Consider the following 16,038-nt stretch of genomic DNA (forward strand, 5'->3'; position numbering starts at 1 on the left):
GGGGGGGGAGGGGGGGGGAAGTTCTTCCTTACTCCAGGGATCAAAGAGGAAACCGTTAGGCATAACTAAAAACATGACTGAAGGACCAAAGGCTCTGGAAAGAGCAATACTAGTAATGCTGTTGATCAGCACAGAGAGAAATGACACATCATAGCTTGTCCTCCAGGGCCACAGTGGGTAATCTCTCAGTGGCCCCTCTTCCCTCTCTTCTCTTCCACCAGTCCAGTCCAGTCCCGGTTTGCAATCAGTGCCTTGGTCTGTTCTCATGGGAGAGACACAAGAAGAGAAATAAGAGAAGAGATTAAATGGGTCCAAGGCCACACTGAAGAGAGAGTACACTGTTCCCTCTTGGTTTTTTGTTAGTGGTATTTCTGGAGCAGAGTCTCTTCCTACACAACTGTTTCCACAATCATGTTTCCATCTGAAAGGTGACCTTTTGCCAACATATGCCAGTGAAATGAATGACAGTAGCTCTCTCTCTGCTAATTCTGAGATGACAGAATAGTGTAGTCTCTGTGCAGTCTGTATCCCAAATACAGAACGGATCAGACAGCCAGATGCTGAAGTATGCAGCAGGCTTGATAAACATTGCGCAGGTTCAGTTACCTGAACCAGAAGATGTGACAACAGTGGTTTTCATCTTGGAAACGGGACACTCCGCAAAAAGGTACTCAATTTTGTAACTTTGTTGGGGGATTCTCACTGCAAATTAAGATAAGACTAATTCACTGATAGCTGCAGGTACATTCATATGACTCAAAGAAAGTTTCAGGATATTTATCTAGAAAACCCCAAAAATGGGCTAAGAAAGAGGCAATCTGACTTCTTTTCTCTTTTTTTTTTTATTTCTAAAGTACAAAGAAATTCCAAAACTTTCAGTATTTCAGGAAATTTACACTGATTACTAAACAAAATAATATTGTTAAAATTCCTAGAGTGCAAATGGATATACCAGCTAAATCTGCTCCTAGATTGCATAAGAAATTTCTGATATAACATGGCCTGAAGACCTCAAACACTAAGAGAAAAGGAAGACAGTTCATGGCTCTTCATCCCTTTCGACAAAAGCCCAATTTTCTTGAAAGTCTTCCTGCTTCTCAAATAAATCACAGATAAAGACAGGCGTTGATAGAGTTAAACAGTTCTACTTTGATGGATAAAAGTAAAGAGTTAATAACCAAAGTTCCTCGCAGTTATAAATGCCATTAACTGGCTCTCACAATCCTACTGTTTCAAGGAGAGAGATTATTTTGAGTTTGTAGGGCAAAGAAGAGCAAGCATTTGCCAGCTAAATTGAAGAGAAAAACTTTACATATAAAGACCTCTAGTAAAACCACTGATTGAACAGTATGCTTGTTGAATGCTGCCTTTACTTAGACATCAACTGGCTTACTGTTGCCTTAATTTATAATTCGGGATTTTTTTTACAAAAAGGGAAGGTATACCAGGTCACTATTGCTTGTGCTGTTTGGTCTGCATTTAGGCAAGCAAGCAGATAGAGAAAAATTAAAATGAGCAAACTTAGATAATCTACTGCCAAAATATGTCCACATTCCCAGAGGCTGGGAAGACAAGCAGAGGCAAGCTGGCAGGCCAAAAGAGGAAGGTTTCTGCTCCTCTGAGTGAGGAGAGATGGAGCCTTCTGAGCATGTAACTTCCTGAGGGGCCAGGTTTGACCACCTGGAACTTGGCAACTGCTGTTTGCTTCTACTGTGATGATGGGAACAGTGTATGTCTGTATGTAGTCTTGATAAAAAAGAAACAGTGCTGCATCTCTAGGGAAGTCCATTCCTCCCTGATAGGAGCAACCCTGCAGAGCCCCAGACAAGCACACGTTTTGCAGTATGGGGATGAGAGTCCCTGTTTTGAAAGGCAGGACTTCCACCACCTTTTAGGTGTTTCTGAGCTTTGCAGAGGCAACTTCCTAAGGCTAAAGTCATAAAAGAATGTAACTTCCTGTTCAAGTGATGCCATTACAGTGGTTTCACTCGGCTGTGTATCAGGTGCTGCAGAGGGAGGAGGAGAGAAGTTGTGTGAGCAACCGAGGGTGCAGCCTGGCCCCACTAGGAAGTAAGGCTGGTGGTGTGGGGCCCTGGGAGACACAGCAGCGCCTGGAGAGGGTGGGGAAAAGGTGTTGGGGTCACCACTAGCACCATGTTCCTGGGGATCCTCGTGGTGTTCTGCTTCATCCCCTCTGCTGATGTGACAGGTAACAAAACCCCTTCACATTTCAATCCTTTCCACTATTTTTCATCACTTTGATCACTGGGGGGAGAAGGTCTAGGATAGCTTTAAAATTAGCTTTGCACAAATTATTCTGTGCTTGGGGGAAAGGGGAGAGACAAAGCATACTGCTAAGACTGCACATGGATCAACTTGATGTAACTATGAGGCTGATTTTTTTTCTTGCCATGAATATCCCTCCAAGATAAGACCCAAGAGCTTTATTTTCATTTGACTTCTGTTTTGATGCATTTGGAAATTGCATGCATAGATAGATGGGTGTTTTCTTTCACCTTTCTTGTGGGCTTTACAAATTTTGCTCACAAGTGTCTTTCCTTTGAGGGCAGGGGGCAGAGCAGACCTGGTGCCAGTGCCGCTTTTAGGGCAGCTTTTTCACCATCCTCAAGTTTCTTGTGCAAAACTCCAGGTCCCATCATGGCCTGGCTCGGTGTGATGGGCTGCAGAGCTAAGCCCAGCCACATCCTCACAGAACTAGACAATAAAAGGACCAAAAGCAGAGTTGCTTACGGAGCACAGAGATGGCAGGATGGTAATTGCCAAGTTTCTGAGTTTTGCCTTGTTTAGTGGTTTATTGATACTTACTAGATATCTACCTTCTTTCTGAAAAGATCCTCAATAACAAAAAATGTCTATTTGTGATTTTGAAATCCTGAGTCTTAGTTAATCTTTTTTGAATCTTCAGTAGTTGTGGCTGAGGGTATTTCATCTTGGTGTTGTCTTGCTCATGCAGTGTTAATTCATTCAGAGTTCACATATCTTTCCAAGGGGCACAGCAAAATGCAAAGCAAAGCAAAGGATGATGGCTTTTGCTAGGATAATCTTGAGACAGATAATTTTTCAAACCACTGGCCTGTGAGCTGTTGCTACTGGGTCTTCTCCAAATATCAGCATTTTGTATTTTACAGGGAAGTTAGAGATGGAAACAAAAATCTGTTTTCCAGTAAAAAGCTTTTGACATATAGGACATCTTCAAAGAGTTGCCTTTTCAATTTCAAGATACACAATTTATTCTAATTTTCCTTATTTCTGCCTTCTTTTTCTATAATTGTCTTTCTCAATGAAGACATTGTAATTTGCATGACACCATGATCTGCATTTCTTTAAGAGATCATAGGCTTTTTGTTCCTTGTCCTTTTTTCATGTTTATAATTCCATGTTTGCAATATCATTATTATTTCCACAGTAGGCCCATGGTTTCTCAGAGAAGATACTGGTTCCAGTATCAGCAGTCAGTTAAAAGTTTTAAAAAACATTTCCATGAGGTTTGAACAACTTTTAAAGAACTCTTGAACTGCAGCAAAATATAGTGTGTGCTTATCAGACACGGGTTATGCCATGACTGCATAGACAATTATACGCTTGCTTTGGATGAAGAACTTGAGTTTCTTCAATCACTGTTCAGCTGCTTAAAGAGAAACACACGTGGTCAGTTGCTTCTGAGGGCTCTCATCTCTTTTTCAGCTCTCTTCTCCACCTTTCATCTTCATTTTATTGAGATGATTATACTTAGTACATGGAAAACATTAAGGCAGGTCAAAACCCCGAAGGACTTTCTCAAGCCACAAACTGTATTGCAGGCCTCAGGTATTTTGTTTTGTGGAAGACAACCAAATTTGTCCTATTCCCCTGCTGTTAGACTGTACCAGTGAGTGCCGCAGGTTGAGTTTGAATCATGAAAAGGGATTTAAAGGATCAGTTTGTTTGTTTCCCTTCTGCAGCAACACTAACACATGCAAACTTTGTTGTCCTCTCCTCTTTTGGTTGGCTAAATAATTATCCTGCTATGGTCTGTCAGACAGGCAGCTAGATCAAGTTGCCTGTTGCATGTATTCTGTGAAATAAGTAACAGAAATGTGTTCCCACTGCAGCATACCACAAACGACCTCATCTTTTTCCTATCTGCATAACCTTCTGGCTTATGGTCTCTGGGTGTTGAAAATCAACCTCTAGCCCACTAAGGTTACCAGAATGCAGAAGATGTATGAGGCAAGGTTAGCTGAGATTAGGATGACATCAACAGATTCTTGTTTAAAAAAAAACAACAAACAAAACCCCAATAAATCACAAACTGACAAGGAAGTCCTCTGCTCACACTGGGTTTGAGTACAGCAAGAGTGTCACTTGGGCTTTATGTAGTACTATGCTTCCTGCAGTACTCGCAGGAAAGATTAGCAGAAAGCAAGCCTATAATGGCTAGAAGGAGCAGATTCCTCCAGCTGCACATTATACACACAGGTGGGTGACCTAAAACCACAGTAAATGAGAAAGACTCTTGTACCTGGGAAAGAACAGTAAAGGTAACTGAACTGCAGACCAGTAGCAACAAAAACAGAATAGCTTTGTTTATAACATAGTTGTGTGTCTTTCAGTTTGTGGACTAAATAAATGCCTTTCAGGTTTTCCCCTGTTGCCCCAGGGACTTAAGTGAGCCATTTCTCTACTGTGCTTATAGAAATCCCAATTTATCCCAGATTCCTTGCTCTGGCTTATAGCTCCTTGAAGTCAACTGGAATAGAAAAGAAAGAAAGGAGGGAAAAAAATATTTTTAGCAGAATTTTATTATTTTTTTTTTCCAATAGTTGATGATGATTCACGGAGAGTTCTGGAAGAAAACCCTCAAAATAGTTATTTTCCACATGTTGTCATCTCTATTTCACTTTCTTGGAAAGAGAGAGAAAGAGAGAAAGAGAGAAAGAGAAAGAGAGAGAGAGAGAAAGAAAGAAAGAAAGAGAGAGAGAGAAAGAGAGAAAGAGAGAAAGAGAGAAAGAGAGAAAGAGAGAAAGAAAGAAAGAAAGAAAGAAAGAGAGAAAGAAAGAAAGAAAGAAAGAAAGAAAGAAAGAAAGAAAGAAAGAAAGAAAGAAAGAAAGAAAGAAAGAAAGAAAGAAAGAAAGAAAGAAAGAAATGTAAGAAGTTTTGCTTGTATTGGAGGTCCAAGATTAGATAGTCAGTGTTTTATGCATGTTACATATGGATGTTGTGTTTTTTTTCATTATGCAAAAAACCCTCTCATGTGATTATAACAAACACCTAGCACAACAAATTAGGAATAAAAAAGTTAAACAAACATTTAGAGGTCTTACACACCATTGCATATAAATTCTAAGATCTTAAGAAACCTTGTAGCCTGTGCACATTGACTTAAATTATTTTACACTGTTAGACTTTATAGCTTTCTGAAACTGTAGAAAATGATTTTTCTTAACTGCCATTTTCTTGGCTGGGTAAGGCTGAGGATATATATATTTATTACTACGCAGCATGATTGAATACTGCTCTGGAAATAGTAATCATAACCCTATTCAGGGGAAAGCATACACTAATGGAAACATACTAAATGTTTCAGAGTTTCAACATTGTAACAAACCTAGAGTGACACTTATGAGAAAAACTGTCTGTGATGGCAAAAGACCATGTTTGCTCAGAATGGTCCAGATCCTACTAAGAATATAATCAAAACCTACTCAGATCACAAGTGAAGTAAGGGATGTTTGGCCTTAACTCTGTTTTCCCCATGAAACTAATGAACATTTTGGCATTATTGACTTTCTTAAATGAAAAAAAAAATCCAAGCCCAGAGAAGGACGATGACAGCACAGCCTAACAAGCCTGAGGGGTAAAGCGTGTTTTGTCCCTCCTGTCACTGCAGCCCAACCAATTCACATGATGCTTATTCCTATACATGAAAAACATAAGATCTCCCTCAATCAATTTATATTTGAACTAGCAGAGTCACTTTGTGATAGTGGATTTGGGTGCTTAGCTTAAATAGTTTTTGTTCAATAATCCACACATAAACTTTTTCCCACTGCTCAGCCATCCTGCACCCCAATACCAGCAGCACAAGGCTGGGTTATCAACACCCAGCCTGCATGCCAAGGCAAACAAACTCGGCTATAAATCCAAGAGGCAGAAATAAGGGATTTACTTCTTTAGGTGCGTGTATCGAAAGAGACTGCTTGCCAATTAGCACAATATGATGGCAAGGAGAAAAAGCAACCAAAGCTGTAGATAAATAGTGGAGTTCAGGGCATGAAGCCATATATTGTACATCAGGGATCTAGATTAGCTGACAACGGTAAGAGGTGGGGTTAAGTCATTGGGATCTGCAGTCAAGTCTAAATAATGTCTGACTGTGGTCCCTCAGTGATGAGACTTCCAGTGTTTGTTTTTCCTCTGGCCAGAGCAAAAATCTGATGAGGCTGAGCAATAAACATCCATTACCTTTCTGTAAATACCTGCAGTGAAAAACAGGCAAGCATTTTTCTGAAGTGTAATGCATCTGCAAGTATGTCTTCTGGGGTGCCTATTTTAGTTCTAAACTCAGAAAGAAAAAGCCTTTTCTGAAGGCGTATTCAGTCTGTGTGACAACCACGGTTGCAGTGGTGGGCACTACTGCAGTGCATTTCAGAAGAATAACTCTTTCTCAGGGGAGATGCACAGAATTCTGCTGTTCTAAACATAGAACAATTCTATGGCAGACTTGTACATTGCTGCTTAGGCCAAAGATCAGTATTCTGGCCAACAAGAATGTGATCAAGTACCTTGTCTAAAGGGGTGGAATCCAAGCCTCACACCCTACTAGAATGCCTTATAAGCCTATGCGAGAGCTTTTGTCGGAAAATGCTGATTCAATGAAACCGAAATGTTTTGCTGAAATGTCTTAATTTCAATGAAAATTCACCACAGGCAGCATCTCAAGTAGCCTTGTCTGTTACTAAACTGCCACTCAGTTTCATGATTCCAATATCCATGTCTCTTTCTACTGGAAAGCCTGGAAATTCTCATCCTTTACCCAAACAAAGTTTCTGAGTGTTTGCGTTCCCTGTGAACATGGGATTTCAGAGCTGTGACAAGCTCTGCTTTACCCCCCACACTAACTATGTTGAATAAAAAGACACAAGAAGGACGGACTACAATTTTTGTTTGCTAAAGATGAGGCAGTAGAGCATTCCCTGTCTCATGTGTTCTTGCTCTCATGAGAAGAAAGGGCTGGTAAACAAGACTTTCAGTGAGAAAAGGAAAACTTCAGCAGTTTCATGGGTTGGACTGGTAACTGGAGAACCTGTTAGCTGTAGGTTGCTTTTATGGCCCACACCCTACCATTCTCATGCATCTCTCTGTGTTTACTCCCTGGATTATGTTCATCCTAAGGGAGTATCCTACTAAAGTGGTTGAGATACTCCATCTTTTTATGCAGGTGTGAACACACTAAATGTAGCCATTTGTTCCTTAATGTTGTTAAACATGGTGAAATACTAGTTTTATGGACATTCTGGGCCTGGCTTTCTTTACATTCCATTTCCCTTATTAGCCTTTAAGTCTTCTTACATTGATTAAGTAAAAAGAATACAAGATTTGCAGTAGCCTTTGAGGACAAAAGATACAACTGTCATTCTTACAACCACAGCAATTCTCAGTGATCTATAAAAGGATACTAAGGCCTCATATGAGTTGAGCTTGCATGAAGATCTATACAATCAGACACACATAAAAAGGGCTGTTCTTAGTTCTAACAAGTTCCCAGTCAAAACTCCCACTCTCTCACTTAGGGCTCATAATTTGAAAAGTAGTGCCTCATTCATACAGGATGATTTTCGCTGGAAGAAGTTGTCTTTCTGCATAGTCCCTGTAGTGTTTCATTGCTTGGCAGATGGTAGCACAGAGGTCTACATGTCAGAAAACATCTCCTGTTTATGTATCAGTCCACCCAATTCAAATTGAATTATACCTTCATGTGACACACTTTTTTTGCAGGCCATTCAAGAGCTAAGTGCCAATGCAGTGTCAAATTAATCAGCTCTTAAGTTATTTGAGAGATAAAGAATCTACTATAGCTGCTAGCTGAGAAATTACTTAATTTGCATTAAAATGATAGCAGTTCATGCTTTTAGGTCCAAAACCTTGAAATGGTTCAGCAAATTGCACCTGCAAACTTCTCAAAATTGTCCTTGGATTAAGAAGCAAATATATAGATTATATTAGTTTATCTGACTGCTAAACTAAGCATTTAAATAACACAATTTTCACTCCATAATGTCCCCTGGAAATCTGCTTGCTAAGGAAAGGATAGACTAATGTGGATTTATACATACACACACAGAGTAGCTTTCTGAGCTCTGACGTTAAATCTTAATCACATGGGCCACATTCTGATCTAGTGTTCTGGCTCTGAAGAAAAACTCTCTTGACATTGTACTCTTCCCTGGTGACTAGGTAATTATTTATATATAGGGGGATTGCTGCAACAAGAGGTCCTGTCAGAAACTGCTTCTGCAACTTGATGGTTACATACTCCCTAGCAGGGAGCATCAGAGGGGCAGAGGACATACGGAGAAATGTTGCACAGAAGGATATGTGGTTCTGAAGTCTTATACTGCATTTTATAAACAAGTGTTTTTCTCACTTTCTTCCCTCTCATCCCTTCCAGAAAACAAGATTTTAGTGTCTCAGCATCCTTTTCTCACTGTAGCTAACAAAACTGCAACTCTAGTCTGCAACTACACATACAATGGAACAGGGAAGGAATTTCGAGCTTCGCTGCGCAAAGGAACAGACAGTGCAGTTGAAGTTTGCTTTATTTCATGGAACACAAACAAAACTATCAGTAATTCAACTAAAAAATTCAACTGCCAGGGGCATCATGATAAAGACAAAGTCATCTTCAATCTTTGGAATTTGAGTGCCAGCCAAACTGACATCTACTTCTGCAAAATTGAGGCCATGTATCCACCCCCATATGTTTACAATGAGAAGAGCAATGGGACTGTCATTCATGTGACAGGTAAGATCTCTGTAGGCCGGTATCCTCCCTATACCCATTCCCAGCAAGAGGGCTTGAGGCAGTTTGTTTTCAAGACAGACAGAAAGAGAAAGAGAAAGAGAAAGAGAAAGAGAGAGAGAAAGAGAGAGAGAAAGAGAGAGAGAAAGAGAGAGAGAGAGAAAGGAAAAGAAAGGAAAAGAAAGGAAAAGAAAGGAAAAGAAAGGAAAAGAAAGGAAAAGAAAGGAAAAGAAAGGAAAAGAAAGGAAAAGAAAGGAAAAGAAAGGAAAAGAAAGGAAAAGAAAGGAAAAGAAAGGAAAAGAAAGGAAAAGAAAGGAAAAGAAAGGAAAAGAAAGGAAAAGAAAGGAAAAGAAAGGAAAAGAAAGGAAAAGAAAGGAAAAGAAAGGAAAAGAAAGGAAAAGAAAGGAAAAGAAAGGAAAAGAAAGGAAAAGAAAGGAAAAGAAAGGAAAAGAAAGGAAAAGAAAGGAAAAGAAAGGAAAAGAAAGGAAAAGAAAGGAAAAGAAAGGAAAAGAAAGGAAAAGAAAGGAAAAGAAAGGAAAAGAAAGGAAAAGAAAGGAAAAGAAAGGAAAAGAAAGGAAAAGAAAGGAAAAGAAAGGAAAAGAAAGGAAAAGAAAGGAAAAGAAAGGAAAAGAAAGGAAAAGAAAGGAAAAGAAAGGAAAAGAAAGGAAAAGAAAGGAAAAGAAAGGAAAAGAAAGGAAAAGAAAGGAAAAGAAAGGAAAAGAAAGGAAAAGAAAGGAAAAGAAAGGAAAAGAAAGGAAAAGAAAGGAAAAGAAAGGAAAAGAAAGGAAAAGAAAGGAAAAGAAAGGAAAAGAAAGGAAAAGAAAGGAAAAGAAAGGAAAAGAAAGGAAAAGAAAGGAAAAGAAAGGAAAAGAAAGGAAAAGAAAGGAAAAGAAAGGAAAAGAAAGGAAAAGAAAGGAAAAGAAAGGAAAAGAAAAGAAAAGAAAAGAAAAGAAAAGAAAAGAAAAGAAAAGAAAAGAAAAGAAAAGAAAAGAAAAGGTGTTGGATTGCCTGGTCAATCTATATTCCTACTCCTGATGTCCTGAAGAAGATATCTTAAAACAATGGTTAATATAAACAGCATATTGTAACAAGCAGTAAATAAGAGACTGAGGTTTTTGCTTTCATATGCTTAAAGTTTTATTTGTTCTTTCCCTTAAAGAGACACCCATCCAGTCTCCAATTCCTTTGTGGATTATGGTGGCAGTGACTGGAGTTCTTGGCTTCTACAGTATAATAGTAACTGCAGTTTTTATTATCTACTGGGTAAGAAACTACTATATTCTTTGCTCAACATGCTTTTTGTCACTAGTTAATTTCTCAGGCTATACTTGCCATGTTTACCACAAACTCACTGATGCCACTCACTTCAGAATCACAGTGCTTCTTCAGCCAGCTATGCTATGCCCCAAAAGACCTGAAACAGCAGATGGTCTCCAGATGGGAAGTCGGGCCTCTGCAATAGAGTCCTAAAGCAAACAGTAATACCGTTGTGTTGGCAGTGCCCTGCACACCAGCAATAGTGACAAAAGGAGCTCACCTACAGTAAAGCAATCTTTAGGGAACTTCCAGTTGGCCCAAGACCATCTGCACCAATGTCTTGTGCCTATTCAGCAATTCCCTCAAGTACACTCTATTTCTGACAGGTTGACTGCAAAGGAATATGAGCACTGGGATCTCAGTAGTCCCTTGGCTACCTTTGTATATTAACCCTAAGAAAGCTGAGACAGTCTTATGGCTCAGTATTTTTGCTTTCTAATCTTTGGAGAGTTGGCGGCTCAGGTCTCATCCAGTTCTGAGTTCTGCCTGCTGGAGTAAAGAGAGAATGAGGCATAATGCAGAGGCAGCAGAAGAACATATTCCTAGACAAATATTAGGATCATGATCTCCCAGAGCTGATTTACACTAATTACTCTGTGTGGGAAAGACTTGAAAAATGACTATAGAGAGCTCTATTCCTTGCACTCTGCCCTTCCCCTGTACCTTTTTGTTAAATAGCGATTTTCAACACATTATGAGGTAGTCTGTATGAAAGGCCCAGAGTCCCTGACAGGTTAAATATTGCATGTACACATAAAGTCACTCTCACTGCTAGCTGAAACTTGAGATGTAGTAAGTGTTTCACAAAAATACTCTTGCTCAATATATGGTTATTTCTAACAGAAAACAATCAAATGGTGCATTGTAGAGGCTGACTCCTAAGAGAGCTGAGAGGATTACAGCAAACAGCTGCTGGTGTTGCACTGCTGTGCTACAGTAGTTATGTCCTGATGAGATACTGTAGCTTCAAATCCACCATTTAGAACTTGAACATTTTTCTCTCTGCTATATTCATTTGGTACCTCATGGCTACACACTCTGCTACTAACATGTCTGCCCCCAGCAAGAGTGACAAGGCTGCATTGTTACGTGTGCTGTTTTTACCATCACAATGTTATTGCTGATGGTGGTATTCTCCTGACAATATGTACTCCAAGTGTGGATGTATTTAGAGTGTTACTCAAGGCAAATACAGCTGCTCAGAATACATTGCGAATTGTAAAAAAAGGTCCGAAAATATGATACTTGACAGCCATAGCAATGGCAATGCTTCACTTGAGTTCCTAAAAGCAGGTAAAGGTTTGTCTGTTTTCATACAGTCCTTCCCTAAGGAAAATTGCTTTCCCCTCCAAAAGTAGTCTTTGATCCTGGAACAGTCTAGCACTCACTCATGCTAACAAAATGTCTTTATCCCATGCAAAATTACTTTTTAGGTGAACACATACAGGTAAAGCATTCATCAGCTCTATTACATAGATGAAGCAGTATGTATCTTACATTCAACACCTTGCATATATATAACATCAATATAAAAAAGCCTGAAATGTTTCACAGTATCTGTCCCACTCTGCCATCAGACTTTCTAATGCAGAGCTCCTCCAATTCCACAGCATTACAAGTATATTGCAGCATTTTCAAATATATACATAGGAAAGACATTTCAGGAAAAAGGAGATTGCAAAAAAAGGTATGATTAGTATTAAGAAAAAAGCATGGAAGCACTTCACCTAGCCCCCAGTCAATAAAGCCTTAAACTAGAGAAAAACACCAACCTTGAGCACAGCCTGCAGCAGCCAGAGGTTCAAATGCTGCAGTAGCCACAAACTTCCTCTGTGATTATAGGCAAATTATTTCACCTGTCTTCTGCCACTCTTATTTCTGAAAGAGATGATGTCTCGCTTGTCTCACAGAGGCATTATAAGGCAGGAATTCAACAGCAGAAATGAGACTTTTGAGGCCCAGACAGTGAGACAGATAAAAGATTAACATCAGCTCCCATTTTTTTTTGCCCCTTTGAAGGAAGGCTCAGAACAACATGTGCATTGTGTGTTCCTGCTGTAAATGGCAGGCAAACCATGACAGAACCTGGCTGATTTTTCCTGCTCTTGTTCTGTTTGAGTTAAGCTAATTTCTTTTTTTCCTCCTAATAAATAAGGACAGCCATCACTACTCAGATTGTATTGCTTCTGCTGAGTCATTTCACAGCTGAGAATTGGTGGTGAGAGGCATCAGTTTGTATCCTTGGTTTACAGCATTCCTTTACCTGGATAACTAACACTGTAAATCTCTCAGCAGATAAGCTGGAGACTCACATTCAGGTTGGGCAAATTCCATAGATTATTTTAGAAAAACATGTGTTCTAATTCTTCTGTAAATGTATTTAAACCTGAGGCTGCTTTTTAAATATGCCTCCTTCTCTGAACCAGGACCTAGGGCCAGAATTGTCAGCAGTTGGGCAAGACAATTTATTAGTTCAAACAAGGAAAAATTAATCAACTCGATTACTAACTTTTCTGAGGTCTTATTAACAGTCAAAATCCCTCTGCTCAAAGGATCCCCGTTTTGTTTCTTCTCCTTTCTTGAATGTTCACCCCAGGTGGGACAGTCTAATTGCAGGTATGTTTTTACTATTCCCCTTCTCTGACAGCAAAAATCAAAAAAGCGTATGTACCATCAGAGTGACTACATGAACATGACTCCCCGGCACCCACCATACCAGAAGAAAAAAGGTTACCCATCCTATGCTCCAACACGAGACTACACTGCCTATCGGTCCTGGCAGCCATGACACCCACCAGCTGAAGCACCACTGGCCTTGCATGCTTCTAGGCAGTCATTTACTCTAGGACATGGAAGGACAGCCACTCATTTTCTAATCATGTCTGTGGTTATTGATCGTGAATACATACGCCATAGCAAGTATTGGCAACACTTTGATATTATACTAAAAGAAAATATAAACAACAAACAAGCATAAAAAGGGGGAAGGAAAGTAAAAAAGGATTGTTCTTCATGATGGCTGAAAATGAGATACAACTTCTGTTCAGGGTTGTCAGTGGGTAAGACAGAAAGACAGCATCAGACATCAGAGCCTTCCTAACACCTGTGGTTTTGCTCAGCTGTTGGGAGAACTGGAACATCTGACCTTTCCCAATAACTAATACCTTAGATTTAACCCTCCATTTCCTTTCCTGTATGGCTAGTCCTAGGAAACTGTTGTTGCTGTTAAATATGGCAAAATGTAAAAACCCCTATATTTTCTACCCTACAAGAACAGGACACAATTTGGAGTTCAAAACACATGCTTGGAAGAAAGACGGAAAAGTCAGCCTGAAGGCTATAGCATAAATGGGCTGTGAGGACAAATCAAGCTGACAGAAAACTACTAAACTTTCAACATGTGAGTCTTTAGGTTGGACACTTTGTAATGTTTATAAGACCACTTGAAGTCATGACCAAGCAGCTCCACAGAGTGGAAAAGTAATCAACCTGAAGACAAAACAAGACAAGCAGGAGAGGAAGAAAGATCTGTTATCATCATGAAGAACTCCCATTTCTGTTTTGTTTGCCTCCTACAGCACGGGAACACGAAGTCATACGGGAAGCATTAGAAGACGCAGAGGTCGTATTTAGCTTTACTTCCATTTCTGAGTTTTTGTTTCTATCCAAAACACACTCTGCTGAGTCCTCCTAAAAATTCCTAGATTGTATGATAGATCTGTCAAAAATTGGCTCCAGTTATGAGTAACTAAAGGTTGCTTGAATTTTTTTCCTGTAAGCACCTAATTTTTGAAGTGTGAGAAGGTCTTCCACTCCCACCACTGTGAATAGGATCTGCAAGTACTAGGCCACCTGCAGGGACTGCTCTGTGGACTTCAAAAAACTTTGTGTTAACTGGAGGCTGCTTTTCTATCTAAATATGTTATTCAGGAATTCTCCATGCTGAAGTAGGACAAAGTCTTCAGCAAAACTTGCATCATTCCTTCAATTAAGCATGTTTACATAAACAAGACATTGTGAACTGTAATTGGGGTTGTCTTAGCATGAAATCCCTTTTCATACTGAGGAGATGAAGTATATTTTATAGGGACTACTGAATAAACAATTACATGAAAGACAAATCCATATTCCCAACTTGAAATAAAACTGGGACAGTACAAGTTTTACTTTCTTCCAAACTCGGATGAGATGGTTCTTTGTCTTTTTGAGGAATCATAACAAAAGTAGAGATGTGGAAGTGTGGCAACAATCTGCTTTGACATCTTAATCAAAGAAAAAAACTTCAGCACTTCCAAATTGGAAGTTTTACTTGAGTTTGCTGACTGAGCCCCTCACCATTCATTCTGAGTCATATCACCATTCCTGGAGCGTGCTGTACCACCTTTAGGCAGTGGTGAGGTGCCTGCTGTCTTCCCAGCCAGGCACAGCTCTGCCAGGGCTGGGCACAGTGCCCAAAATGGCAATGACAAGTGAGGCCCAAGCACCCACTGCCACAAGTCAATTTTTTGTATTTGGCACAGGACTGTGCTCTGGGTCAGTTCATCCAACCTAAAAGCTTGTGATGACTGGCACAGACTGAGAGGATGCAAACACCTTGCCACTTCCCTTCTCACTTGGAGGGGAGAAGGGGATGGTTGAGTGCCAGAGGCATCCAGCCACTCATGGTAGAGAGCAGTGGGCTGGGCACAGTCTGCCAGGGTACAGCACTGCCTCGCCACCCTTCACGGCATCTACCAGTGCTGTCATTGTGTAACACATTAACAAGTCCTCTGATTACAATGCACTGTGAAAAATCACATCTTCTAATTCAAATGTAAGATGAGATGGCAAACATGTATCAAAAGCACAAAACAGGGTAAGCATTCTTTGCTTAAACTGCATATAGATATATCTAGATGCATATTTTTATATTTATTTATTTAAATATTCCTTAGAGTTTTATTATACTTTTTGCAATCTCCTTTAAAAATTATTAAATAGATGCAGCAAATTAAATCCTGAATAAATGCATTGGGCCTGCAGCTAGTCAGAGGAAAGTATTACTTTCTAAAGCAAATATTGGTATAGTTTGCTTTCCTTCCCCTAACACTCTTGTAATTTCCATATTTAAAACATACTGATAGCTCCCAGAACATGATACTGGAAAGTAAATCCTGGAAAATCTGGAACAAGTATTAATTAATTTCACTGACCAAAAAGAGAGATATAAGGAAACAACCTAAACATATAATGAAAAAAAATGAGAAGCACAACAGAAGAGGCCACAGCACTGTGGTAAAATGGATATCACTTATAGTAAAGCACTGTAAGGACACAAATTACAGACTGTTGGAGATGAGATACCAGTAAATACCTTTTATCTACCACTGTAAGGGACTAAAATAAAATGTTTTCAGAGAAGCAAGCCAGTTAAACCTGGAGTCTGGCTCTGCACATGTGGATTAGTGTATATGACAAACAGCAATCCTAATTTATTCCATCTGATTTTAGGAAATGTATATAACATGCCAGGACAGTCCTCGCCCTCCCTGGCCCTGCCTTTGGGCTGTATATGCAGTTTACATGATGATGTAAAGAGAAACCTCCATCTGTTGCTGCTCTGAACTTGGAAACTGGCCCTCAAGGAGGGCAGTATGAGCTCAATGGGGTTTTCTGCCTTGCACACAGGTCTTAATTTAAACACCAATATAATCCTGCTG

The 16,038-nt window shown here is 39.6% G+C and overlaps 1 protein-coding gene across 1 annotated transcript; it reads left to right on the forward strand.

Moving 5' to 3' along the window:
* Positions 1-2,154: 2,154 nt before the first annotated feature.
* Positions 2,155-13,127, forward strand: CD28 (CD28 molecule). Its single transcript, XM_009996199.1, has 4 exons — positions 2,155-2,209; positions 8,672-9,025; positions 10,182-10,285; positions 12,987-13,127. The coding sequence occupies exons 1-4, from the start codon at positions 2,155-2,157 to the stop codon at positions 13,125-13,127; spliced, it is 654 nt and encodes a 217-aa protein (XP_009994501.1).
* Positions 13,128-16,038: the final 2,911 nt, after the last annotated feature.

The sequence above is a fragment of the Chaetura pelagica genome, unplaced genomic scaffold (assembly GCF_000747805.2).
Source record: "Chaetura pelagica isolate M959 unplaced genomic scaffold, ChaPel_1.0 scaffold3, whole genome shotgun sequence".
Taxonomy (NCBI): Eukaryota; Metazoa; Chordata; class Aves; order Apodiformes; family Apodidae; genus Chaetura; species Chaetura pelagica.